This window comes from Stigmatopora argus, chromosome 22, assembly GCF_051989625.1.
Source record: "Stigmatopora argus isolate UIUO_Sarg chromosome 22, RoL_Sarg_1.0, whole genome shotgun sequence".
In the NCBI taxonomy this organism is placed as follows: domain Eukaryota; kingdom Metazoa; phylum Chordata; class Actinopteri; order Syngnathiformes; family Syngnathidae; genus Stigmatopora; species Stigmatopora argus.
Genome location: NC_135408.1, coordinates 4,565,292 through 4,591,231, shown reverse-complemented (window position 1 = coordinate 4,591,231; position 25,940 = coordinate 4,565,292). Strand labels below are relative to the sequence as shown.

The window sequence follows — 25,940 nt, the reverse complement described above, 5'->3', positions numbered from 1 at the left end:
ATTAACCCCATTGCAGCACCCCCACTGATGAATAATATACAAACTCTTAAATAATGTAAAACACAGTCTGCATAGCAGCCACGCGTATTAATAAAACGGAAGAAAAAAACACGTTCTCACCAATGTTATAATTTATTAAACCAAGGGAAAAAATCATCCTTTCTTGAAAGCTAGATTGCTTTTTTATTCATACAAAAATGTTATGAACAAAACAAAAAAACACCAAAGGTTCGGGGCTAATTTGTAGCTGAGAGGAATATACAAATAAAAATTTAACAACAGTGAAGAACTTTGAAAAAATGTGGGGCAGTCAGAGTTAAAAACAAAAACATTTCTCTGTTTACAAGCATGTCCTTTACAGCACTTTATATCGTCCTTTGCTGGTCGGCTGGTAGGAGTTTTGCTGCAAAACAAAAAAAAGTTAAATTTTGGTGAGTGCAAATATTTCTTCATAGTTTTTTGTCATTTTGATGACACTTACTAATCTGATGAGCTCTTCCTTGATGAGACGTGTAATCTCTGTTTTTGCCTTGGTCACAGCCAGCTCATTTGCACCTGGAAACAATCCACAATGAGTCCCAATCAATACGATCTGAAAGGGGCTGAAGGTCAAATCCATACTTTCAATAGCCAAGTAGATTTTGCGCTCTCCCTCCTTGGGCTCCTTGCCCGGGGGGAAGTAGGTTCCTCTGATGGTGATGGCGGCTTCCGAATACTCGCCGATCCTCTGTAGGGCTTCTTTGGAAGTAACCTTCCACCTGGCCGTCTACAAAAGCCCGCGATCGAGAGGATGTATTAATAAAACGTTCAATTCATCAGCTACGGTGGAGCGTTCGCCAGGCCGACCTGGGGGAAGTCGTTAATCTCCAGCTCTTCCTCGTAGCGTTTGACGGTCTCCGACTGCTCAGCAGCCTGTCGCTCTTCCTCCAGTTTCTCCACCGGCGTGTAGTTGAGCTTGGCGTTGATCTTCTCGGCCAGCTGCTCGGCAATGGTCTTGGCCGACACCGAAGGCGTCATGATGGTGCCGCCTCGCAGGATGGCGTTGGTGGCCTGCTGCATCACATCCTGGCAAAAGTACAGCGATAAAATAAATAAATATGTTTTTTCCGCAAAGGCCGGCGCTTGCGAACGTACTTGAGCCTCGGCGCCTAGGTTCTTCTGGGCGTTGATCTTGAGTGCCAAACGCTTGGCCATCTCCAGCTTCTGGATGTTCCCGGCAGACGTGGGGCCCAGACCCGATAGCCCGCTAAACGAGCCCGCGGAAGCGCCCGACGAACCTCCCCCGCCCGCCGCGCCCGGAGCCATCAGATCCTTCACGCGCTTCTTGGAGTTGAACATGCTCTCGATCTGCTCTTCAATCTGCAAGTGGATGGATGGCCATGGTTATTTTGTGCTTGGCGTTTTGTTTTTCTTTTACCTCTTCATTGTTATTGTTATTTCTTTTAAATGGAGTTTCTCACATCCAGAGCTCCTTCCTCGTCATCCGAATCCTGCAAGCCGAGCGCTGCCCTTTGGAGCTTCTTCCTCTCATTGGCCAACGCGTGCTCGGTCTCGTCGAACTTGAAGCCTTTGCCTGAGAAGCCGCTACTGCTTTTGATGGACTTGCCCTCCTGCAACGGCAAAAAATGAACTTAAGGGAGCAAACAACCACGTTGGCATGTGCTAACAGAGTAAAGAACATTGTTTAATAAGTTAAAAAAAAAATCTACCATTCAAATTAATATCCACCCTTGGGCGGTGGAGACAGTTCATAAAACCCAGCACTATTTTTACCAATAAAATGAGTTTCCCAGACTGCCACCTCCATTCCATCCATTGTCACACACACCTGTGTTCGAGTCTATCAGTGTGAAGAAAGTAATTTCTTTTTGTGCATCAACATTATTTTCTTTAACATCAGGAGTCTTAGCAATGCACCATTTGGATATTTAAATACTTTGAGCATGGAGCTATTTTTTTAAATGTTGTCTGCCATTTTACGACTGAAGTTTGGTTTGCGGGCCAAATTCCTGCCCATGTGGGCCAGACCAGTTTATTTTTGGTCCAAAAAAAGTGCCTTACCGCTTTTTGCTGATCTTTGAACGAGGCCCACAGCTGCTCTAACGCAGCCGGCACAGGGGAACCGGACAGCTCCAAGGCTTTGATGATATCGCCGGCATATCGGACCTGGTCCTCTGTGATGAAGGTATAGGCGTAGCCCTTGTTGCCCGCCCTGCCCGTGCGCCCGGCCCTGTGCACGTAGTCCTCGTAATGGTTAGGGCAGTTATAGTTGACCACCAGAATGAGCTGCTTGACATCGAGGCCTCGCGCCGCCACCGACGTGGCCACCATAAGGCGGCAGGCACCGTTCTTGAAGTCGTTGATGATGCTGTCTCGGTCGTATTGATCGATGCCTGCGAGGGAAGACGGCGAACGGGCGTGGAGGTGTCAGCGTTGGAAAGCGAGAGTACAAAAGTCATCGCCGTACCTCCATGCAGGGACATGCACGGGTACGAAGCCTTCATCAGATCTTTGAGGAGGCCGTCGGCGTGCTCCTGCTTGTCGACGAAGATGATGACGGATCCCTTCTCCTGATAGTGGCCCAGGATTTCCAGCAGCTTCAAGAACTTTTGGTCCTCCTCAATCACCAGCTGCAAGAACATAAATATTTTTTTAAAAAAAATCAATATTCAGATCACTCCACAGTTGGGGCTATTTGACATCACACCAATGAAATTTTAAGTCATTCATTCACACAAAATATGAAAAGCAAATTTTAACCATGGCTGGTGAAAAATCGCAATTGCGATATCTTATGGTCGATATGTGAATAGTCAGAACTGCATTTCAAGTCTGCGGCTATTTGTAAGAATCCAAGTTTGAGTATTGCTAATAAATGGCTTATAAAGACATCATTACTACAGTCCTAACATTTGTTTTTTTGTTTTTTTAAATAGTGGGCCGCCAGTGGGCTCCTGCAGCACCAGCCAAGATTTCTGTAGGCAAAAGCTTGCCTCTAATCCGAAAAAATATATATATGTATATATATTTTTGAGCAAAAATTACCCATTACCGTAAGAATGAATTTGACACTAACTGCCGCCAATGCCCCCGAAAGAGATCTTAAAAGATGACCGGTCTGATCTTGCGACCCAATCCGATACCACTGATAGCCCAAAAAGTCATATCGGATCGGGACGTCTTTACCAAAGAGTCAGCTGCAAATTTACCACATGCTGCTCGACGTCGGAGCAGACCACACTGCGTCCGCCCACCAGGATCTCCAGGGGCTTTATCAGGATCCGGCGAGCCAACGCCTCCATTGCTCTGGGGAAGGTCGCGGAGAACATCACCGTCTGCCTGTCCGGACGAACGTTGTCCACGATGCGCATGACCTTAGCGGGAAAACCGCACGTCAACACGGAATTGGAACCAGACGCGACTACGGTGAGGTTGGCGTGCCACCCACCTGCGGCTCGAACCCCATGTCGAACATCCTGTCAGCTTCGTCGAGCACAACATACGTAGCTCTGCGCAGGTTAGTGACGCGACCTACGCGGAGATAAGCAAAGGTCAGGCAAGCCAAAGTGTGCACTGCGTTAAAACTCCTAAATTCCGTACATCACATTTGCGGCATAAACTACTAAAAGTGGCTAATTATGCAACTTTAATGTGTGGCTCATATTTGGCTATCTCAGGTCTTGCGTACCATCCTGTAAAAGTCAGAAAACAGCCTCAAGATACAAAACAAGAGAAGGAGCCCCATTCGAGCATTATCTGACCGTACGCCTTTTCACCTAGAAAAGGGGAAAAAACATATTGCAGATTACCTCGCATGTGTGGAAGCCAGAAAAGCGCCTCAAAACATACTTTTCACATTGACATTTGCCATTTAGCGACACTCCCTACCTGCTTTTGCCCTCATCTTCAGGAAACATCACAGGCTTGTTGAAAGCACTCATCTCAAAAAGTGTTCAAATCATGTCAACAGTTTAGTAAGGAGGTACTGTCTTGATCAAATATAATAACGTTCATATTGAATAATCAGACGAGTATACAAGGAGTTTAGTGTGTGCGTTTGTTCCATCATATACAGTAATTTGGTCGGATGAGGTTTGGGAGAGCTGAAAACAAAGTATTCCCTCAATATTTATTAAGTTATATTATATTATTATTATATTTTTCTGACTCTAAACTGGTTTGGATCCTCCACAAAGGGCAGTCGTGAGTGTGGGTTTTCGTTCCAACCCATTAAGAGGACACCTTTGAACCAATCGGGTGTCCTAAAAGTGCAATCAATGGATTGCAGTCAGTTGCGTCTTGTTTCATTGGTTAAACGGTCTGTGCTGGATCGGTTGTAACAAAAACTTGCTAAAGGCTTAATTTCAAGCTCTCTACCAATTTACAAAATAAAGTTAGGGCTTTCAAAATAATGGATATCCACAGTGCGCTACAACTAAGCTGCTACGCTAGGCCTAAGGTTGCCACTTTATGTAACAGGGAGACCCCACGCCTTACTTTGTAACATGTTTCTATGTAAACAGTCCATGTGTGGATGCATTTGGCCTGTATCTGTATTTTTTTTTAATTAAATGTCATTACATTTAGAGGGTGTGGCTTAGTCAAGTGTGATCTATAGTGTGGAATTGTTTTTTTTAATAACAATTAATAGTAGCAACTTATCAGGCAAAAGAGGGATGTGTTTACCATATATGACGACAACAAAGTCGCAACACTAAACCTGACTCCCTTCGACAACAAGCAAATTGTGTGCACGCTCACCGCTGTTAGCACCCAACATGTCAATCATTCTCCCCGGCGTGCACACGATGATCTCGGCTCCTCGCTTTAACTCTGCAATCTGATGAGAAAGTAGCGATTCAGTCAATCTGTAGCATTTTTGGTTGAATTGTCGTGCAAATGTTTACCTGTTCGCTGATCCCCGTGCCCCCGTACACGCACACCACATTGAGTGACAGCGATTTCGAGAACTTCTTGCACTCCTTGGTGATCTGTAACGCCAACTCTCTGGTGGGTGTCATGATCACAGCTGAGAAAAAAACAGAGATAGAGATACACCATTTCTTTATTTCTGCTCTCTATCCCCGTGTGCGGTCGATTGGTCGCCGTCTTTTGGTCCCCGGTCTTTTGGTCGCCCCGACCGCGACAACGGGCGACCAAAAGAACGGCGAGAAAACAAGGTAAAACAACACGGTCTATGCATCAATAAAAGCCAACAATGGCCATGAGCAGTTTCACTGAGCCGACGTGTGAGTGTATAAGAGTTTGTATGTACATGCGTTGTCCCTTTAAGAAGCTACGTCAGTCAGGGTCTTAACAAGTTCTCCAACAAAAAACAATAAAAGTCCGGGAAATTTTGAGCTTTTCTTTAGCCTAATAATTACCAGGGCATTAAGTATGACTAAATAGTAATTCAGTTTGTATTTAGGGAATTTGAGCAATGATTTAAATGGTAATTATCAATAAACTTCCGGGCGACCAATCGACCGTGTACACTCTATCCCGATTGAAGGGGGCTGAAGGAGTAAAAAAAATGGGCTTCTTTTACCGATAGGTCCCTCCGCCTCCTCCAGGGGCCTCTGGTCCATGATGTGTCTGAACATGGGCAGCAAGAAGGCAATGGTTTTGCCACTGCCCGTCTTGGCGATGCCGATAAGGTCTCGGCCCGACATGATGGCGGGGATGGCTTGGGTTTGGATAGGGGTGGGCTTCTCGTAACTTTGCCTGGAAATGATCATATGAAGCAAAATTAACCTTAAAGAAATTATTGTAAAATACATTTAAAAAATGGCATGGGCTTCTTGTTATTTGGGTTAGATTTTTGTCATAAAAATTAAAAAATAAATATATTTCTTTCAAAGAATGAAAATTAAACATTAAAAGATATTTTTTGGAGTGCTCAAAGACTAAAATTGTCTACAGTCAAGTGCTGCACTTATTGAATATTTTAAGAGTGCCAGGTCAGAGGGAAAAAAAAATCACTTTGTTCATTATCTCTTTGCTTCTTGGTGAGAACACTAACTAAAATGGATACTACACCGCTGTATTCGTGGAGTAACAGAATAATATTTGTTCCATTTTAGCGACCCTCCCCCATTGGACTTCTGAAGCCCAATTGTGGATTAGTTATTTATTCACTCTAGTTATCGAGCAAATGGCAGTATTTTATCCAATCTTGTTTGGGTACAGGGTGATCATAGTTCATTTCAGTTTGTTGGAACCGAGATGTGACATGCATGATCAAACAAAAACATCCCTTCTACTGTAACATCGGTGACCAAAAGTGTGCAGATTTAAAAGGGACATCAGGAAATGAATGTGTTGTGTGGCATTTTGTGGTCAGAGAATTATTTAAGGCTCATTTGCTGCCCTTGACGGTGATAAACATCCAATCCCAATAAACCATGTGAGCCTTTATACAAACTTTTTGAGGGAAGAGAGGATCTTCATGGAGACGCCGCATTGCACCCATGTCTTGATTGGCTTGGGGCAGCCTTTCCCCTTCACCGTAATCCCCTCCATTTCCAGCCGGTAAGCGTTAACCTCTAGATAGGATCACAGAGGCGTCAGAACCGGCGAGATGTATTCTGAATTCGAATTGGACGTTGCGCAATCAACAGACCCTCAACGGACATCCTGGCCAGATCGGGCACCTCCACGTAGAAGTTCTTGCGGTAAGGCTCGTACTGGATCTTGCCGTGGTCGACGGGCTCGAGGATCTTCCTCTGCTTGGTCTGGAAGCCAGTCAGCGCTGTCTGGAGGTCTACTTCTTCCTCCTCTGATGAGTACTGTGTGACACATAGCAAATTTGAGCATTGACAAAAATTCCTCAGTTAAAAAAAAAAAGTCCATTACCTCCATTGCATCCTGGTCATTCTCCATCAACTCGCCCTTCTTCTTGTGAGTGGGAGGTCCTTTTTTGGTTTTAACCACAGTCACAACTTTGGTGACCGTTGCTCCTTTCTATCAAGATGAAATTTGAACAATTAAAGTAGTGATAAGGAAGCCTCCACTTAGGAGGACCAAAAATGCCAACATAGAAATAAATTAAACGTGTCATTAACCGTGTATTGGGCACTCATTTAAATACCATGTCGGACCTACCGTGTCGTTTCCTTTCACGCCTCCCATGTTGAACTTCTTCACCTCCTGCTTCACCTCTTCCATATAAGCGTCAAGCGGGTCAACGTCGTCCTCCTCCTCTTCCTTCTCCACGGCCACGTCCTTCTCACTCTCGTCCATTTTCTCCTCCATGACCTCGCCCTCCTTGGGCTCCCCTTTGCCTTCTCCATCCTCCTCCTCCTCCTCGTCATCGTCCGCCTCCATGGGGACGGGTGTGTCTTCGTCATCGTCTGCAAAAGAACGTGCGTATTCAACAAATGTTCCAGTATAACAGTTAATAGAATCCACTTTTAACCCAACAATGGCAGATTTGCTGAGCAAATGTCACATAGTAATCGTCACCGTCGTCATCCTCCAGGCTCCACTTCTTGCCCTGTTTCATCTCCTCCAGCTCTTTCTTGATCTCGCCGATGTTCTCGATGGCCTTCTTGCGCTGCTCCTCACGCCACTTCTCCACACGCTCCTTCCGCTTCCTCATTTCTTCCTCCAGTTTATTTTGGTCAAAGTCCTGCTGCTAGATAAAAAAAAATAAAAAACACAGAGGATGTCAAATTCATTCTTAGATTTAGATATTTGCTCTTTACACTTACATCCTCTACCTTCTCCTCTTCCTTCTCTTCCTTAATCTTTTTTTTGTCAGGTGCAAGATCCAGATTTTCTTTTTCTCTGCTCTTTGACCTGTGGAAAAAGGAGAAAAAAATGAGCATAACACAGGGTCAAGTCAATAGGTTTGGTAGGGGAGAAGGCTAACTTTTCATCGGTTTTCCTGTTCTTGCCAGGACTGACTGAACGTGACCTCCTAGTCCGCCCCTTGCTTCCCGACTTTTTCCGTTCACGGCTTCTGGACCTCCTCCTCTCTCTGCTCCTGGAACGTCTGCGCAGAAAAATAAAATGACATTTTTTTTAAGGAGAACTACAACAGAAAATTCTTATTTCAATACTGTGTGTAGCTGTGATCAAATATTTGGGGTTATGTATTGGAGTATGTCTCATTGATTTTCAGTCTGAACATAAGAGGAAACATCTGCTCAGGAAAAAAAAAACCTTTCAATTCCTTTAGTCGATGAAAAAAATGTTGCCATCTCATCAGCTATCTAAATTCCTCGTCGCTTCATGCTTACTTACCTGGGTCGCTTTCTGTCTCGGGAACGAGATCTACGTCTGTCCCGGCTCCGAGATCTCTCCCTCCGGCTTCGGTCCCGATCGTCCTTCTTGTAGCGTTTATCCGGAGAACGACTTCTCGAGCGGCTACCGGATCGCCGAGGCGAGTTCGAACGCTTTCTGTAATGTCTAACCCAAAACAGATCTCTCATTTCATGGTGAAAATGTAAGAACTTTGGCGCAAAACCTAGAAGAGTTTTATGCATTAAAACAACATGGTTAGCATGCTAATTTTAGCCATCTGAATTAGCGCCTTCGTCAGACGCGCGCGACTTGTTTTTTTTTTAGAGTTCGTACTATTAAAAAATCTAAATGGACATACCGCGATTCTCTTCCCATTGTAACGTTGTGAAACTGAGTCGTAAAACAAGTCCAAATGTTCCACGTTAGTGCGGGACTTTCAGATTCTATGGTGGTTCCGTTCCAGTATAAGACGTCACAAATCTGCGACGCTTTCATTGAAAATGCGACACTCAGAGGCAGGAGGTCGCAGGGGAAATTACCCCATTCACTCTTATTCGATACGTTTTCGTATATTTGTAAATAATAAAACTTTTGCCCTAAATAAAATGGATACCAAAAGTCTTGCAAACATATAACTACTATAAATGCATTTCCTAATATGGTTTAACTAAAATGGATTTATTCTTGTATGTAAATGTATTTATTTCATTTTTTGGGGCAAAATATATTTTTGTAAACCATTTTCGATTCACATCTATTTCATGAATTGGTTATGTTTTCACCAATAGTGAATAATTTGACAAATACCAAGTACATCAAATAAAACAGTCATAAATAAGTCATTTTGCACCTGTCCACACACCATGGAAAGAAGTCATTTTTCCCCAAAATAAGAGACAATGTGTCAGAGAAGTGGTATTTATTTGATTTGACAGTTTTCAAATGTCAACACTGAATTATCTCACTGTAAATAGGAATCATGTGTTGCCGAGTACATAATGCAGTACACATAACAGAGCAAGTATCTTCGGACTAGTCTCAAGAAATAAGCGTGTCATGTGAAATAAAGTCACAATAATAAATTAATGAAGGGAATACTGAAAACACGAATAAGTAGAAAACACGTAAGGCGAAAGCATGACACAAAAGCGGAATCATTCCACTTAAAACCCCTGCTGCCACAATCATATGAACTATGGCGGGGAAAGCCACGATTAAGCCGCTGCAGAAGCTTCTCCACCTGGTGCTCCTGCTTCAGATCCAACGAGCAGCAGGAACTGATGCGAGATGATGAATGTGAAAAAGTATACGCAAAGGTCGGCGAAGACGTCACCCATGCGCCGGTACGTGTCCATGGAGCGGTTGATGACCTCGCTGGGGATGCCCGATAATAGCAGGGCGGCTGTCAGCACTGTGGTCTGTGCTTTTTTTTCCACCTGGAGAAATTGGGATCAGCGAGGGATGATCTATGTATGTGGCGAGTGCCCAAACTCACCTTGGGAAAGTATTTGGATAAGCCCATAAAAGCCAGTTCCAGCGTCAAAAATGGAGCAAATATCGACTAAAAACACACAAGGAAAAATAAAGTGTCAATTCCATGTGAAAAGACCCCTGAAAATTTGACGTGTCATAGCTCACCAGATACTTGCAGACAAACACTCGGACAAAAACTGCGAGGAGGACGCTGAAGACTAGCCTGAAGACGGTGAAAGGGTCAAACTCCTCCTCGCCGTCCGCCTCTCCGTCCTGGACCGGCTTTTCACTGGCCAGCTGATCCCGCAACTTGATGGCATCGTCAAAGCGGGAAAGGTATGGGTGGAGGCCGCTGGCATTGTCCCCGACCGACAGCTCCGCCTTGGGCCTCTGCCGGACCCCTCGAAGGTGGCCGTCTGTCGGCGCTGCCTCGTCCGGTAGCGGAGAGTCCCTCCGCTCTGGCGTAGCGCCGCGGGATCTGGGCGAGGGTTTCGGAGAAGGTTGGGAGGATGACCACGACTCTGGCCGGTCGAGGTCCAGGTGAAAGCGAGGTTCTGTTGGCCGCCGGGAGAAGCCTCCTGGATTAAGATGTTGATAACATCCAAAAGTCGGAAAGAAATTGGAAGAATAACACTATGTAACTGAATCATTACTTTTCTTAATAGTACAAGCTGATTTTTGCAAATACAATCATCCGACCTCATTCAAATGGATTGGACGTCTATGACCATCAATGGCAGGCAGTGCGTTAAGTTTGTTTTTGTAATTTCATGTCAATTTTTGTTCACTTCCTTTTTCATTTTGACATATCACACCCCTAATTATTAGTGAATAAAACAAAAAAACATTTGCTTTACATATCGTGCCAACTTTAAAGCATTTACGCATCAAATTTCCAGATGTTCTACAGTATCTGCTCCAATTTCATTTTGTTAGGTACTGCACCAAGCATGGCATCATGAATGATGAATGAATTTTAAGTTAATGATTAGTATTTGCGAAAAACAACCAAGATTATCAGTTTGACCATTAACTATTTTGTCTGCAATGTGTGTCTTCAATTAAATGTGGGTTGAACCTGATTAGCCAATCAATGTACAGTAATCTGTTTGTATTCAGTTTAAATCGAGGAGCATAAAACGTAGTTGACTAAAAATAACATTGTCTGCAACTACGTATTACTATTTTTTTGTGACAATCCGTTACGGGTACTTTCTGAGTCATGTAGCTGAGTCACTGCCATTTTGCTTTTGGGCAAAACAGAACTGGTCGTGAGCGTAATCGTAAAATACAAATGGAATGATAGTCAGGACCCAAACGAGCATTTTGAAACAAAACTTTACACCAACAAGTATATATCAAACAGTCGGTATTGTGCTTAGTAAAACAGAACCTCATAAATTTACTCGGTTTGGCTTTTGTGCCGTCACGTGGTCAACGTCGACCAATGGGTAAGAGAGGCTCCAGCTAAGTCTTTCGCGTTCCAAAATGAACATACCGTTGTTATCATCCTCGTTCTTAGCAAAGCCTACAATTCTGTTCATCCTGTCCTCAGAATTCATCAGCAGCTTCCTCCTGCGGACCTCCGCGCGTCTTTGCGCCGCTGATAGCGACGACCCCGCCGCCGTGGTGGTGGACGTCCTTTGATCGTCGGTGGCGGCCTCTGCAGGCTCCATGTTTCTAAAAATAATTAGCTCGAGTCAACCAAAACGAAATAAAACTAGCTAAATATACTGTGAACATTGGCTAGTGTACACACCCAGACGACTGAATTTCACGAGCAATACAGAGATGTCGCGTGGTGATGACGTTGCAAATGGGTGCGCGCATGTGTGTGGCGAGGGTACAGTTCGAATCAAACTCATTAACAAAAAAATGAATTTTCTTTAAATCGGTAAAAAGTAAACACTATTAAACAACTATTAAATACAGGAATAATTTGAACCACCAACGATCGGGTGTTGTGTTTGAATGCGCCATTCGTGGTCATGTATTTGTCGTAATTCATGTCGCGCGGTTAATGCGTCACTGGGTGAGTGTTCATTAGTTAAAACAATTATGTAAACAAACCCAATAAACATATTTTTATAATCTTAAAAAGTATCAGTTCCATGCAGGTGGCTTAAATACCTTCTTTTTTTTTGCAATTCTGTATGGATTTAAAGACAAATCAAATGACAAATGACGTGCAACTTGTGAACAAGCAGGTTAATCTTTATTTTCAATTTTCTTTTCCAAAAAGAACATTTAGATTTTGTAAAATTTCTAAATACACTTAATTTTTGTATCATACATAAATTACAAATGAACAAATAAAACTTCAAAAGGTACTGACTTATTTGGTCCGCATTCTTTACTTTTAATACCCCTACCCCCAAAAAATAACACTTAGATATAAAAAGTCCCAAAGAAATTTATTTTTTGTTGACAATGCACCTAAACGGTCATACTAAAAGTTTATTTTCATCTCTCCACCATTGATATAATGTGATATTTTCAATATACAGGTATCTTAAGCATGATTAAAAGATCACAATGGCTTTTTTCTGTTATGTCTCATGTTAATATACAACCAAAAATTGCCTGTCCTATTATATTAAAATATTTTATATATAGTCTGTTCCAACGGGAGGCTTGGTAGTAAAAGTAGAGTTCCCGTTCAAGGCAATCATTGAATTTTAATCACATTGGTAAGATCATAAATTAAACATATGTTTGGGGCAAAACAAAAAAGAAGACGAGAATGAGACTGCAACACAACATTGAAGTCGGTGCCTGACGCTTGTCTCCTTTTTCCAAAATTTGTTCGGCTCGACATGTAGAAAGATGGAACACTTCCCTAAAATGACAATGTGACAGCTGTTGAAAATAGTTCAGATAACAGTCAGACACCTCGCTTAGTCTTGACCGGGCACACACGCTTGCATACACGTGACATTTTCACGTCTGTGCTTTTGCTATGGGCGAGCTCATATCTGAGCCATACTTCAACTTTGGACATAGTTTTATGAGAATAAACACGAATAATTTCCATCTTCTACATACATACAGTATATATATAGATTTAAATGTTTGTTTTTTGGGGGGATCACTTCCAATGCTTTGTTGAAAGTGACTGTCACACATTTCGTTTTTTTCCCCCACGCGCACGTATAAACATACAAGAACGGATCATTTGGAGATCTGCTGTTCCAAGTGGAGCAGGAACTCGTAGTAAGATAACGCCGACTCGGTGCGGTCCTCGATCATGTTCTGCATCATGGAGACTCTGATCTGGCTGTCCTCCCTAGGAGAAGAAATGTTGACATGTGGTCAATTGTTTCTTGGAGATGAAGGGTGTTCATTTATTTTTTATTTTTGCCCACCTGCAGACTTGCAATGAGGCAAAGAAGGGCCTCTGCTCCCTCAGCCAACCCAGGAACGCTCTGGTTCTCTGTGACTCGGCTGTGTCAAGCTCTGGCAGCAGATACTAGTGCAAGCAACCAAATTGGAGGCATTAGCGTAGCAGATAAAATATATATATGAAAAAGAAAAAGTCTTACAAGGTTTTCAGGCACAGCGGCAAAGTTGGGGACACCTAGGACTTGAGTGAGGAAGTTGGGGTTGCAGTTGCACCCAATCCACAGATACATCACCTGCAGAAACAGGTGTTGACTTTAGTGAGACGCTTAAGCGGCTCCATTTTTTTGTGTCACTTATAAAACAGCCCATAAATGCATATTTCAGTTTCTGTCACAAATGAGTTTTCCTCTATTAGCTATTGCGATTAAACAAAATGTCTGTTGGCTTATTGGTCTACAATAGGCCCAGTTAAATTCACTTTCTTTTTTTGCTGTCGGCAATTTTAAATAGTCCAGTAATACCTTGACATACGAGTGCCCCGACATACGGCGAATTTGAGATACGAGTAAAATTCCATCGTAATATCCTGTTTTTTGCAGTTTTTTTTTTTCAGAGGGTGGGAACAAATTAATTTGTATTTAGTTCATTTCTATGGGAAATGTTGATTTGAGATAAATAAATTGACATACGAGCTCATTCCCAGAACGCATTAAGCTTGTATCTCAAGTTACCACTGTACTATATTTTTAGTGCTTTTCACAATATTTACATGATTCATATCTTATCTAATGGTTATATTAAAAGCAGCACTCATTAAAATTATAGTCTCTAACTACATACAAAACGTATGTGCTTCTGTTTTGTTAATTACGTGACTTATTTTTAATGTTGGGAATGTAATATTCATTACTGTAATGTGCTTCTTTTATGTCTATTTTCACAACAGCCTCTATCTATAGTTAAGCCTGTCATTTTGCCATCTCACTATTTTTGTTCTAGACGTTAATCTTAATTCGCACCGTTCCGGCATCCATGAGGAAGGCGCCGTCCTTGGAGAGCTTGTCCACAGACAGCTGCAGCACTCTCGGCTGAGGAACGGTCCGCTCGTTGACATTTAAAGCACCCTGGTAGCAGAAGACGACCACCGACATATGAGTAAATGGGATACGTGGAAAACACAGTCTTTTGCATTGTTCTTTTCACCTCGTCAGTCAGGTCGTCAACGCGATACAAAACGGGATGAATCATGATCATGGCGTAGGCCAGCGGCTGATATTTGAGCTGCAACATGGAGGCAACGCGGTCATCTAGCCTTGTACTGGTTCCCGTCCTGAATGCTTTCTGGAAGAAGCCAAGAGAAACTTTCAATAATGACACCGCTGGAGTGATATTGAAGATGGCAAATTGTCGTAACGGTAAGAGACCTGCTTGAGCAAAGCGAGAACGTAGAGCGGGAAGAGTCTGAGGCAGGCCGGTGCGAGCAGGCCAGGCTGCTGAATGGTCAGCACAGACTGACGGTACGACATCAGGGAGTCGATGGCGGCGTTGGTCATGGCGTCCCTGGCATCGCTGAGGCTGGCTGTCACGGAGCGGTCCACGGCTAAAAAGACAGGAGGAGACCTGAGTATATATACTTCCTTTTTTTTTTTTACCCATCCGTGGTTATTTTGTCCATTTAACCATTTCTTTCTATCATTGGGACAGCATAAAGCATAACTGCCATCAGGCATACATTTTCTTGCTGAGTAGGTGAAATAGCTATTGTAAGACATTTTAAAATGACATGACAATTTTAGCCAATCAAATAAGACTATTTGAGATTGTTCTGCCTACTTCCCACTCAATTGCTACCACCTCCAGTATGCACATTTATTAGAGCTACAACTATAAAGACTATGTGCCTATTTTTTTTAATCAACATATTAAACAAGACTCTTTCCGTTGGAATTCACATGATAAAAAGGTATATTTTGTAAGTTTCACTGCCTATCTAAGGCATTACTTTATCAAGATCGCTAAATGAAAGATACGACCACATGGGAACCCCGACAGCCTGAAAACATCACTTGAAAGTACTATAATTTTTTTCTAATTTCATTATGAAAATACTGCTCCTGCTAGTCCTAGACCCACGGACGCGAGGTCCTCACCCATGCACGCCAACAGGCCAGTCATGGCTTGAACATCGGCGCCGGCAAAGATGTCTGACAGAGAGTGGACCACTGGAAGGCACAGCGTGTGCACCCGGATCCGCCTTTCTCCTGTAAATTAAAACGGACCAAAAAAGGGATATTTTTAATACTACCTCTGCCAATTGTTTACTCATGTGCTTTGAGATTAGAAATGTGTTCTTGATTCAAGAGTCTAAGCGTGCCTTGGTGTGCACGTGTGTTTGTATGTACGTAGTGCACCTTTGCTGGAGGTGTAGAGTAGAGCCGCCTGGAAGGAGACCACCTGCATGTTATCTAGGTTTTCCTCAATGGACATTTGTACGGCGAAGCCAGCGTCCGGGTTGACGTTAGGCAGCGACAGCAGGTCGGTGGAGCGCACAAAGAAGTTGCCGTGGAACGTGTGAATGGACAGACCTGCGATAAAGACAAACAAGACATCATGTTGAAGTAGAAAGCGATCATTGTTTTGTAGGTGTTGTATTTCAAATATTTTTTTTAACCTTTGGTGCAGCGTATCCTCATGACGCCCTCAAAGCCAATCTTCCTGGTCAGGTATCGCTTCAGGTCCTTCTGGAAGCGCTCCACTTGGGCCGGGTTGTGTTGATGGTGATAGGACGGGAAATAATAGATGCTCCCCGCAGAGTACCGTGAAATGCAGCCTGGCAAAGACATACAGAAGGAATTCCTCGCTATTTTGTCAAACCATAACGCATTTATGGAATACAGAACGTTGGGCATCGTCATTAACGCTTTAGTTGGCACTCAAGCTGGGCGATCTGGCCCAAAACCCTGTTTCATTTCTTATCATCCCATCTCCATTATTTTTCACTTAATTTTTCTAATATTATTTTAAGTCTGCAATGTAAAAATAGAACGTTTCAAACAATGATTACAGCTTCTCATGGTAAATATGAATAACCGATCCAAAATAATACAGAAATTCACGCAACAAAGGTAGGAATTTATGAATAGTGCCTTGTTTGTGTGCTACTTTTATGGAGTTAGAACAACCTCAAAATGAACGCACATCATTTTCGATGCACGTACACGTTTTGGGAGTTAGAAACACATCCAATACAATACACACACACACATAATTATCAAATGTGTGTGAATTTTTTGGAGACTTATCTACATCAGGTTCAAAATTTTCCCCGTCATCCAATCGCTCAAGCTTGAGTTGTCACTCACCAAGAGACGCCAAGTCGCAGTACTGAGAGCTGAGCAGAAACAGGTCGACGGCCACTTGCTGACCCGAGCAGTCTAGCGCCAGCTTCTTGTAGAAATCCGTTGCTGGTGATAAGTGCTGGATGTCCTATAAAGATGAGATTATCGTCACTGCTCTTCTTTTCAAATGATTGTCAATTCCAGACCTTGGCAGACGCTCTTTGGTTGGGGTCCTCCCTGGACTGGAGTGCCCCGACGCCCAGGTTGGGAAGCTGCGTCTGAAAGACGGACAAGCGGCCGCCTGTGGGCGAGAGCAGCTTGAAAGCGGCCTGCAGGGCCGATCCAAGCGCTGACTGAGTCTCCATGGTCTTTTCAAATAATGTCGGCAAGCTCTTCAGAAGATCCTGCACCAGCTGTAAAGCAAATTAATCCGCATTTACACGCTCAATAAAACAATGTACTGCAAAAACGTGGTGTATTGGGATTTGGAATGAAATGGACCACATTTTTTTACAAGCGTAATAGTATGAAATGTGACTTCAGGTTAAGTCCGGACAAATTTTTTTCAGAGGTAATCATATGACATTTCATCAAGGACTCATTCATTATTTTCGGAGCTAAAATGTATAACTATGTAGCATTTTACTGTAGTTCATCACAAGTAACAGCATTAATTCATGTAGATGACCTTATCTTCCCTCACCTACATCAAATATTGACCTAATGAGCCATTTAGGCTATTCAGATGTAGTAAAACTATGACTCAGCAATTTTGAAGACCTTGAATGGCTGATAAGATTAGAAAAATTGTCGGGCCAGGTTTCTTTTTTTTTAACTACGTATTTGAATATCTAAAACCTGTTGATGCCCAATTCAGGCAATGAGTCATATTCTGAAAATGTGTTGCCTAAAGAACAAACACGAAGACATTTCTTACCTCTTTGCTCTCATTGAGGTTCACTAGAAGGCTGTCTGGCTTGGGTAGAAAGATATCTGTGGGACACAAAACCCTTGTATCAAATACTTGGGGACATATATGGAGGTCCTCCAACAGAAAAATAAAATCTGTCACATTTTCCATTGTTTCTGTTCAAATGAAGTTTCTATAATACACACAATCTCTTGTGTTTTAGGTTTATTTTGATAGTGAACTTCTACTGAAAGTGGTATTAAAAAAATTTAGGCCTGGGGTTTTGAAACATTTCTCCATATATGCCAAACCGATACATGCGGCAAAGCGAGCGAAGCGACAAAGCCTCTTACCGTCAATGTCAGAGACGATAAGCATCTGAGGCTGGGAGAGTCCCTCTTGGAGGTTGTAGAAGTGGATAGTGCTGTCGAAGGTAATGAAGCCAATTTTGGTCCGCGCGTCTCCAGGGAGCCTTTGCGCAAACATAAATCGATTGTCGGTATCAGTCGGAGGTATGGTGAAACGTTTGAATTTACATCATCGGCACATACGCGTTAATGTTGTCCAGAACTGACTGACAGAAAACCTTCAGGTAGCCCGTCTCCACCGCGTTGTGTGATACGTCCAGGACGAAGAGATACACGGCAGGTTGCGGAGGCCTCACCTAATGATGGAGAGAATTAAACATGTTCAGTTTTTAGTTTTTTGTTTTATCTGACAGAACTGTGTACCAAGTATTCCGAAGGAGCGATGAACTCAATGGTGGCATTCTGCACTTCGGGTCTCTTGTGTGGTTCACCATAGGATTGACTGACTGGATTATACATGAACTCTTCTGGAACTGTAAAAAAAAATACAGTTTAAAACACTCCTCAAATTAGAAGCAGAAAACGCTTAACTACCTTAAATAAAATGACTAGTATTATGACATGAATACATTTTAATTGATGTGAACAGACCAATAACAAGTGATAGTAATTAGAAAAAGTAATATCATGACCGCTTGTGTCCTGTTCTCACCATCATTGACCCGATAACACAGGTTGCACTTCCACCTCCTCTGGTCCAAAAAGGACACGAAAGGGTTGATATATGTTCGGCAGGAGTGACACCTGACTATGGTACTGGATGTCACCACAGGAAGCTGCTGTAAGACAAGTAGAGCTCTGTGTGTATTCAGACTTGCGCATTTTTTTTCCACTTGCCTTTATTTTTTTATTATTTGCAAGTGAAGATTTTTTTCTAATCATTGCAAAGCAATATTTTTAACAAAATGTCGCTTAAAAATAGCCCAAAAGTAACAATATGCAGCAAAATAATACCTGTCATGCTACATTAGAGGCAATTGGAGGAGACCAACAGGAGCTGTATTGCTCAGTTGCCAAAGTTCTCAAATATATATAAAAATCAAGTATGACAATTTTGACAATTTAGAAAAATCTACATAACCATGCAAAGGACTGAAATGTATAACTGGTGTTTGCTAAAATATATACAGAGTCTGTATAAGAAGATAAAAATGCCGATTGAATAAAAACTATATCATACAGAAGAAAAGATAGCAGATTTGAACTCTTCAACAAAAAAATGTTTGGACAAATAAAAAAATAAAACCCTAATCTTAAGGAAAATGAAAAAGCGTTCCGGAAAACTTGTTTAAGTGTGGATAATTTGTATGATTTACCCACAAAAGAGGTAGTGTTAACTTTTTTTTTTCTCCGCTTCAACAACACCTTAGTCAAATGTGTTGCTGAGAATTTTATTGAATATGTCTTTCACAGCTAAGTGGAATTAGTCTGGAAACAGAAAAAGACTCAATGAGCCCAGTGTGTTTGCAGACTAACACTTGCAAAATGGAGCCCAAACAAGCCACCATGGCACAAAAATAAAACATTCCAATGATAGGGTTTAATATTATTACCAAAGGTTTTGTACTAGTGTTTCCGTGTTGCACTTACAGAAAGATCTTTGAAGGGGTGCAGCAGTAGGCCCAGTGGCATCTTAGCTTTATTGAGTAAAGACTGCGTTTGGGGGATGCTAGTCAGCGTGCAGCGAAACACCCTGCAGACAAAAAAAAGAAGAGACATTATGGTGAACCGCACAACTGAAGTATGATCAAGCATCCCTACTCTGGGTTGCAGTTCATCTTTTGCAGGCCTTGGGGCAGGCAGGGTGTGGGGGCAGCAACTGGGCCCAATGGCAGCAGATTGCGCTCCTGGAGCAGGTTGACCACTCGCAGGCTCTCGGGCGTGTTTGACTGCAGGCTCATGGCCGCCATGGATGGGCTCAGCTGGGCCGGGCCAGGCCCTGAAGGTGGCTGCCAAGGATGATGAGAGCAGGTTAGGCGAGGTGCTGGTTTGTCTTAGCCGAGGGATGCAATGGCACAGTGGTAGAGTAGTCTTTTCCCAAAACAGGGGTTGGGGGTTCAATTCCTCCGGCCAGGCGACTATGTCCAAATCTTCTTAAGAAAGATGCCGAAGCTCTAAGTTGCTTCTAATAATGCATCAAAAGTAGGTGTATGAAGAAATAGTGTCAAAGCGCAAAGAGTATTTTGCGAGTAGAAAAGTGCTATAAGGCCTTTTCTCCATTTAACTTATTGGCCACCATTTGAATAAAAAAGGAAAAAAGAATCATTACATAACCGAGGGGAAAACGGAATTTGATTTAAACAACTATCACAAGAACATTTGTATAATATTGGCCTTTGAGAACCTGAAAAAGAAAATCCAAATAATTTTTTGAACTCATACTGTGAAAATCACTCGCTGCCATTAAAGGTTATACACATCCTATCATTATGTGATCAGGCATCACTGCCATTGAGGGCAAAAGACATCAAACCATATTGACCCCCCATTTCCCAAATCTGTTGTAACCAATGACAGCAAATGAGTTTATATTTCCAAAAAAAGTACATTTTCAGTCTTGATGTTTTTTTTTTTAAATCCCGATTCCAATTCTCTGAAAATAATAGGGCTCAATTTCCGAAGAAGTGATCGGGTTGGGGACATCCCTACTTGAACCTTCAGTAAGTTGACATTAATTAAATGCATGGCAAATGGCAAAGCAGGCTGTTCTACAACCAAACACCGACACACCTGCACAGTCATAAAAAAAACAGACACACCCACATTGCGTACACAAATTCATAAACCTGCGCGCTGACGTCTCACCTGCTGGTATGGCCGAGGTGGGTGGGCGTAAGGCTGCGTGGTGTTCTGAATGATCTGGTGCGAGGTCAGAGGCCCGCCTTGAGGAGCCGTGGGGTGCTGGTACCCCGGTGGAAGGGAGGGGTAGTGGCCCAGGTGATGACCCGGAGGGCCGGGTTTGGGCGGACCAGCTGGGGAGGGGGGGAAAAAACCTCAACATTAAAAAGAAACGAAGACATTCTGTGTCTGTTCTGACTACGACGGGCCAAGCAGAAATACCTGGTTTGTTGTCCATGTGATTGGTGCCAGCTACTCCTGTTTTGGAGACACAAACAACAATTTTAGCATGAAATTTGACCGCCGTCAGAGAAGAGATGGCAAAAGGCGTCGTGAGAATGGACTTGAAGCATCAAGGAGCGCAAGTTGATGAGCTTGCATTTCTACGCAAGAACCGGCCGACTTGATTGAATTCATTTCGCTCCACTTGTATTTAACCGTAAAGCAGAGTTTTACTCAAGTACCCTTGCCTGCGATAATTCACTTGATTAGCATTTTTTCCCCTTCCAAGAATCCAGTGCGGTTAAAGCTCTTTTGGTTTCTTTCAACACTGTGAAATAATGTCACCCCCAAAATAAAATACCATAATTTCTCACATATAAGCCGTATTTGTAACAAAAAAAAAGACTGAATCACGGGTACGGCTTATATGTGCTTATAGCGTTGCTATACGTACTCTTTCACTAGTAAATGTCAACAAACTAACATTTACTATTTGTTGGTTATTTTCTGTTTTGCAGGGTGCCCGGACGTTTGGTCGCCCGGACGTTTGGTCGCCCGGACGTTTGGTCGCCCGGACGTTTGGTCGCCCGGACGTTTGGTCGCCCGGACGTTTGGTCGCCCGGACGTTTGGTCGCCCGGACGTTTGGTCGCCCGGACGTTTGGTCGCCGGGTTGTTACTGTTGAAACCAGCTCTCAAAATTATAATCATGAGAGAGAGTGAGTTTAATATCTAAATATCTAATATCAAAATATCAACAGCAAACTCTGTCATAATTTGACAGCGAGCGAACCCGGCGACCAAACGTCCGGGGACCAAACGTCTTTCGACGAAACGTCCGGTCACGGTTTTGCAGTAAGAAAACAAAACAAAAGAGGAAAAAAATGAGGAATGATTCAAGATGACTACGCAACTGCCAACAGATTTAAGCAGACCTGGACATTCAACATCCGCCTCCTCGCTGTCGGGCTCAGTGAGGGGCAGATTGCTGCCGGCCCCGCACTGAGCTGGCGTGTGGGAGGACGGGAAACAAGAGAAAATCAATCAAAGAATACATAAGCCTTAAACTTTACAGCGACAGAATATATAAAGTTTCACCAATGAACACAATCTTGCCAGAAAGTCTCACCGTCTGCCTTTGGTGGAAGAAGCGTGGCGTTGAGCATCGGGGGCGCTCCAGGTTTCATGGTGGGGGGTGGGCCTACAGGTGGTGCCCCGTAAGGAACGCTGCTCGGGTGATACTGCTGTGAAGCTGCTGGATTCATGGGTGGGGGAACGGCACCTGCTGGAAAAATAGGCATCGTCATTGTTTGTCGACCATAAGAGTTAAAATGTTAAAAACTGTGTTTTTTTTTTAAACTATGGTAACAAAAGCAAATGAAGAGGATGCACTCATTATTACCAATAAGCAGGTGGTAAGGATCAACATTTCAAGTGTGAGAAAAAATAATTTGTGGGAATAAAGTGAACATATTTTAAGTAAATAAGAGGAAAATTTGCTATTTGGATGAATGAATGGAAAAAGTCAACAAAAAAATACCCTAATAAATTTGTCAAAGCAAACCATTTTTGTATCCATCAATTTAATGTATGCATTCATTTAATTATTAAGGCCATTGAACTTGAAGGTTAAATACAACTGAACTGGATTTAGACAGGTATTTATTTGTAAACCACCAGAGGGAGCACAGGTGCAGGCTATGGCATGAGGTATAATTGCATGTATATTTCATGTAACACGATTATTTAGTTATTTATTTAATTATTTATCGATTTATTTATTAATTATCTATTTTATTTATGTCTCCAATCTCTTTTCCCGTGTCTGTTTTCACCTTCTGCGACTGCAACAAAGGGATTTTTTTTATTCCATGAATCAAGTTTAAACTAATCTAATCTAATTGATTAAACTACCTGTCGTTAACTTCTTTTTGAGCGTTTGTTCAGTACACTTCAGATTTATTTAACTTTAAAGTCTTTTAGATCTCTTTTCAAACATTTACTTAGTGACAATGTCTGTAGATTTTCTTGTGTAACACATTTGAATGATGGGACAGTTTCAGTCTTTTTCTGATACTTTCTTTCAACAGAGGCCATAATATTGGCTGAATAATTAGTTAGGTGTTCAAGTAGGCGAAACCATGCCCTGACACTTTTTAGCAGGAACAGCTTGTAACATTGAAACCAGTTTGTCTCATTCTGTAGGGTTTGAACTTTGAACAGTTTATGTGTCAATTGGTTATGGGCAAGACTGGAGTTCAAGGTCCTGCTCCAACATGACAACCCTGGATAGATTTTATCTATGACACCAGTGACTTGTATTTAAGCCAGCAAATCAGACTGCAATGGTGACCTCATTCAAATAAGTTTTTGATTTTCTTGTTTTTTTTCCCTCCAACTTTTAATCCAGTGGGGAATGACAACTAAAGTCAGTCCACTGAACTTCACTGACACGATTTTATTTAGACAGGTTGTGTCATCTTTTACCTATTTAACCTTACCTGGCGGCCCATATCCTTGTAAAGATGAGGGGGGCGGTCCGACGGTACAAGACACTGGCGGTGCCGCTGAGCCGTAAGGTGCGGGTTGGCTCACGTGGTTGGTTGCCGGTCCCCGGAGCGGCGCATTCATGGACGCTGGGGGTCCTGCGGGCGGAAGAGCCGAGTTGTACTGCCATGGATGTTGGGCGTTTGGGTAGAAGCCGCTAGAGGACGCCACGGGTGGCGGAGGGGTGCCCTGCGCGGCGGGCAGCTTGGGACCAGGACTGAGAGACTGCGGGGGTGTGTGTGGCAGAGACCCACCCAGCGGTGGTCTGGTGAGGGGACTTTGGCCTGGTGGAGCCGTATAGGATGTAGGCGGTGGGCCAGGTTGGTAAGAGCCCACCGGGGGGACATGCTGGTGTGACCCATAAGGATATAGTCCAGGACCAGGGGGCACTGGTGCCTTGGCCTGCATTGGGTTGTAATTATGTTGGTGCGTCATGCCGTAATTGACTGCTGGGAGCTGCTGGACGCCAAGGGGGTTCTGTGAGGGACCTGGAAAATGGTGGAAAGTTAAAATTTATTTTATGACTTCAAGTCCATTTTGAAATTCATCATTAGCAGGCTTCCAACTGCTCAATGTTTCTCTCTTTTTTTTAACAATTTATGTATGAAACTGTGGGTAGTTAAAAATGTCAACACTTTTATGTTAGCCTGTCGAGCTAAGTTATTCACATACTAAAAGGAACGTTGGCTTCTTGTTCTCAAAAAATAAAAATAGAAAAGCAGCAACTCAAAAAAGACATTGTTTTTTTAATACTCCAATTATTGTACTGTCTAAACACTTGCGGCATTAATGTTTATTGATTTTCGCTTGTCCTTGACAGTTTACACCAAGTCATTCAACCTCATCTTGCCACCAGGGTTTGAATGACAGCGCGAGCAAACAATCCGCACAAATACCAAATTTGTTTTCAACCTGAGGCAAATCTTGTGAGCATGAGCATCCCATTTTTAATGGGAGCAGCCTCATCTGCTGATGAGAAATGCACAGTAGTAGTGACCATTGGGGTGACCGCACGTGCAATCTGGTTACCTTAATCTTCAACTGCCCTGAGTGGCTCCCAATGAATGACAAATGCCATGTAAAAAAGGGTTAAAAGGGATATGATGTCTTTACACAAAGTCATTTTCTGGCCAAAAAATGTTTATTCCACTGATTCTGATAAAAGACAGTTTGTCAGTCAGACAAAACTAAATTTTTGCCAGTCAATGTTATTGATATTTTGTCAATTATTACTATTCAATTACTACAAGTACATAATGCGGGGACAGAACCACTAGATGCACTTCAACTTAGCGTATTAAAGCATCAGTTGTCATAAAAAATCATGCCAAGTTGGTAAACATAAATACCTTTCACACTAATTTAGTTTGTGAGCACATTTATATGACAAACATTTCCTAATATTTAAAGTTTGGTGGTGTGTTGTGAAAATGTTCTGAAGTAAAATATGGACGATCTTGGGTGTTCATGATGAAGTGAAATATTATCAAACAAGTAAAGCAAAGATTTAAAATTAAAAACCAGATGTGCTTAGCAAAAAAAAATCTTTAAAAAAATGTGCACGAGTTTAAGCGTCCTTCCTTCTGGATTGGGCCCAATATGCCACATGAACAGTGAGAAGGCCAATTTGAAAAAGATAAAATACATAGATAACGTTACAACAGAACACGAATATGTTGTGCTAAGCAAATTTTCATCATGACTAAGGGAGGTGAATATTGACAAGAAAACGTTCCAGAAGCCTGAAAGCACATGACGAGCTTGTTCTTTGTATTAGAATGTGGGTACAAACCTAAAGGCCGTAATGAATTAATAGTGTAAAGACGACAAAAGCCTTCATTTAAAAAATTGTAAACATGACAAAATCGTTAAAGAGTTTGTCACTCCGCCCAGAGATGTTTAAGCTATACTATATCAATTAGTTAAAAAAAACAATGTCAAATAGTCAGATGTCCTATGCGAGTGTTTATTTAGAAACAAAGCTCAAACTTTATGTTTAATGGACTTGACTGTGTTGATGAACTTATGACGACGTTTTCTCTCTTTTTTTTAAATTATTTTTTTATTTTTTTTAAAAGGCGAGTCCGCGAGCTAATCGCTAGCACGCGTCCAGAGCTAAACGAATAAACGCAGCTTCATAGGTTTCACTGAATATGACATTTTGATTTAACACTTTACCATTCGCGTACGGTTGTCCCGTCCCGTTCTGAGCATTGAATCCCGCCGTTGACATCTTGAAAACGGACACCGGGTTCCGATTTGGTGCGGCGTTAGCTTGAGGAGCAATTAGCTTCTTCTCTTTTTTTAAGCAACTGGTTGTGGTAGAAGCCACGGGCTCGGGCAGCAAATGTCTCCGCGGGCCAGGTTTGTCTCGAAACCGTGAGCGTCCTGTTGGCTGCTGGAATCACACGGCCATGGCTGCGGGCCCTGAAGCCCCCGTTGGAAGTGACACTACGGGGAAATGCCGTTAGCCTAGGCCTTGACGAGAGGAATCTCCAAACCGGAAATCGGGATCACCCAAGAAGGATCAACGCACAAATTGTCGGGCATGCGCACTGTGGACACGTGGCATTTCCTCCGGGTGCTCTTCGTTTCAGAGTCTACTAGAAACAACCTGCGGTTCAGAGTTCAAACTGTTGTCCTCAACTCTTTGGATG

At 42.6% G+C, this 25,940-nt stretch overlaps 3 protein-coding genes across 10 annotated transcripts; all 3 read right to left on the bottom strand.

The window, feature by feature from the left end:
* Positions 1 to 113: 113 nt before the first annotated feature.
* ddx46 (DEAD (Asp-Glu-Ala-Asp) box polypeptide 46) lies at positions 114 to 8,755 on the bottom strand. Of its 4 annotated transcripts, none has more exons than XM_077592584.1 (22): positions 8,606 to 8,755; positions 8,248 to 8,412; positions 7,874 to 7,996; positions 7,713 to 7,800; positions 7,465 to 7,636; positions 7,105 to 7,352; positions 6,856 to 6,963; positions 6,623 to 6,788; positions 6,425 to 6,545; positions 5,549 to 5,724; positions 4,908 to 5,029; positions 4,762 to 4,840; positions 3,449 to 3,531; positions 3,210 to 3,374; positions 2,468 to 2,630; positions 2,062 to 2,393; positions 1,461 to 1,610; positions 1,135 to 1,359; positions 847 to 1,065; positions 622 to 766; positions 482 to 555; positions 114 to 403 (listed from the first exon to the last, which is right to left on the bottom strand). In XM_077592584.1, exons 1-22 carry the CDS (start codon positions 8,740 to 8,742, stop codon positions 356 to 358), a joined length of 3,309 nt encoding a protein of 1,102 aa, XP_077448710.1. In that variant the 5' UTR covers positions 8,743 to 8,755; the 3' UTR covers positions 114 to 355. The 4 variants fall into 4 exon arrangements, with proteins under 4 accessions (XP_077448710.1, XP_077448711.1, XP_077448712.1 ...); XM_077592585.1 differs by having other exon boundaries at positions 7,465 to 7,633; XM_077592586.1 differs by having other exon boundaries at positions 7,919 to 7,996.
* A 396-nt stretch (positions 8,756 to 9,151) lies between these two features.
* Positions 9,152 to 11,646, bottom strand: camlg (calcium modulating ligand). 2 transcript variants are annotated; one of them, XM_077592408.1, is made up of 5 exons: positions 11,480 to 11,646; positions 11,219 to 11,400; positions 9,886 to 10,298; positions 9,743 to 9,808; positions 9,152 to 9,683 (listed from the first exon to the last, which is right to left on the bottom strand). In XM_077592408.1, the coding sequence occupies exons 1-5, from the start codon at positions 11,548 to 11,550 to the stop codon at positions 9,462 to 9,464; spliced, it is 954 nt and encodes a 317-aa protein (XP_077448534.1). In that variant the 5' UTR covers positions 11,551 to 11,646; the 3' UTR covers positions 9,152 to 9,461. The 2 variants fall into 2 exon arrangements, with proteins under 2 accessions (XP_077448534.1, XP_077448535.1); XM_077592409.1 differs by lacking the exon at positions 11,480 to 11,646 and having other exon boundaries at positions 11,219 to 11,472.
* Positions 11,647 to 12,115: 469 nt separating this feature from the next.
* Positions 12,116 to 25,841, bottom strand: sec24a (SEC24 homolog A, COPII coat complex component). Of its 4 annotated transcripts, none has more exons than XM_077592706.1 (24): positions 25,462 to 25,841; positions 23,238 to 23,771; positions 21,866 to 22,021; positions 21,672 to 21,743; positions 20,739 to 20,774; positions 20,484 to 20,650; positions 19,440 to 19,627; positions 19,269 to 19,371; positions 18,331 to 18,457; positions 18,042 to 18,151; positions 17,862 to 17,974; positions 17,664 to 17,782; positions 17,338 to 17,393; positions 16,607 to 16,813; positions 16,425 to 16,548; positions 15,734 to 15,892; positions 15,474 to 15,647; positions 15,213 to 15,323; positions 14,487 to 14,662; positions 14,266 to 14,403; positions 14,082 to 14,186; positions 13,263 to 13,355; positions 13,086 to 13,189; positions 12,116 to 13,006 (listed from the first exon to the last, which is right to left on the bottom strand). In XM_077592706.1, the coding sequence occupies exons 1-24, from the start codon at positions 25,514 to 25,516 to the stop codon at positions 12,892 to 12,894; spliced, it is 3,342 nt and encodes a 1,113-aa protein (XP_077448832.1). In that variant the 5' UTR covers positions 25,517 to 25,841; the 3' UTR covers positions 12,116 to 12,891. The 4 variants fall into 4 exon arrangements, with proteins under 4 accessions (XP_077448832.1, XP_077448834.1, XP_077448833.1 ...); XM_077592708.1 differs by having other exon boundaries at positions 18,331 to 18,454; XM_077592707.1 differs by having other exon boundaries at positions 21,866 to 22,018.
* Between the last annotated feature and the right edge of the window lie 99 nt (positions 25,842 to 25,940).

Bases quoted from the DNA above. Each gene is read 5' to 3' on its own strand.
- ddx46 (XM_077592584.1), bottom strand. From the start codon at position 8,742: ATGAAAGCGTCGCAGATTTGTGACGTCTTATACTGGAACGGAACCACC. The intron at 3,532-4,761 runs GTGAGCGTGCAC...ATCTCCGCGTAG, and splicing joins CATGTTGGGTGCTAACAGCG to GTCGCGTCACTAACCTGCGC. The intron at 3,375-3,448 runs GTGGGTGGCACG...TTTCCCGCTAAG, and splicing joins ACATGGGGTTCGAGCCGCAG to GTCATGCGCATCGTGGACAA.
- sec24a (XM_077592706.1), bottom strand. From the start codon at position 25,516: ATGTCAACGGCGGGATTCAATGCTCAGAACGGGACGGGACAACCGTAC. The intron at 22,022-23,237 runs GTAAGGTTAAAT...CTATTTTTCCAG, and splicing joins ACAAGGATATGGGCCGCCAG to CAGGTGCCGTTCCCCCACCC. The intron at 18,458-19,268 runs GTAAGTGCAACA...CTTGTCTTACAG, and splicing joins ACCCCTTCAAAGATCTTTCT to CAGCTTCCTGTGGTGACATC.
- camlg (XM_077592408.1), bottom strand. From the start codon at position 11,550: ATGCGCGCACCCATTTGCAACGTCATCACCACGCGACATCTCTGTATT. The intron at 10,299-11,218 runs GTATGTTCATTT...ATCTTAATCCAG, and splicing joins GAACGAGGATGATAACAACG to GAGGCTTCTCCCGGCGGCCA. The intron at 9,809-9,885 runs GTGAGCTATGAC...GTGTGTTTTTAG, and splicing joins TGTTTGTCTGCAAGTATCTG to TCGATATTTGCTCCATTTTT.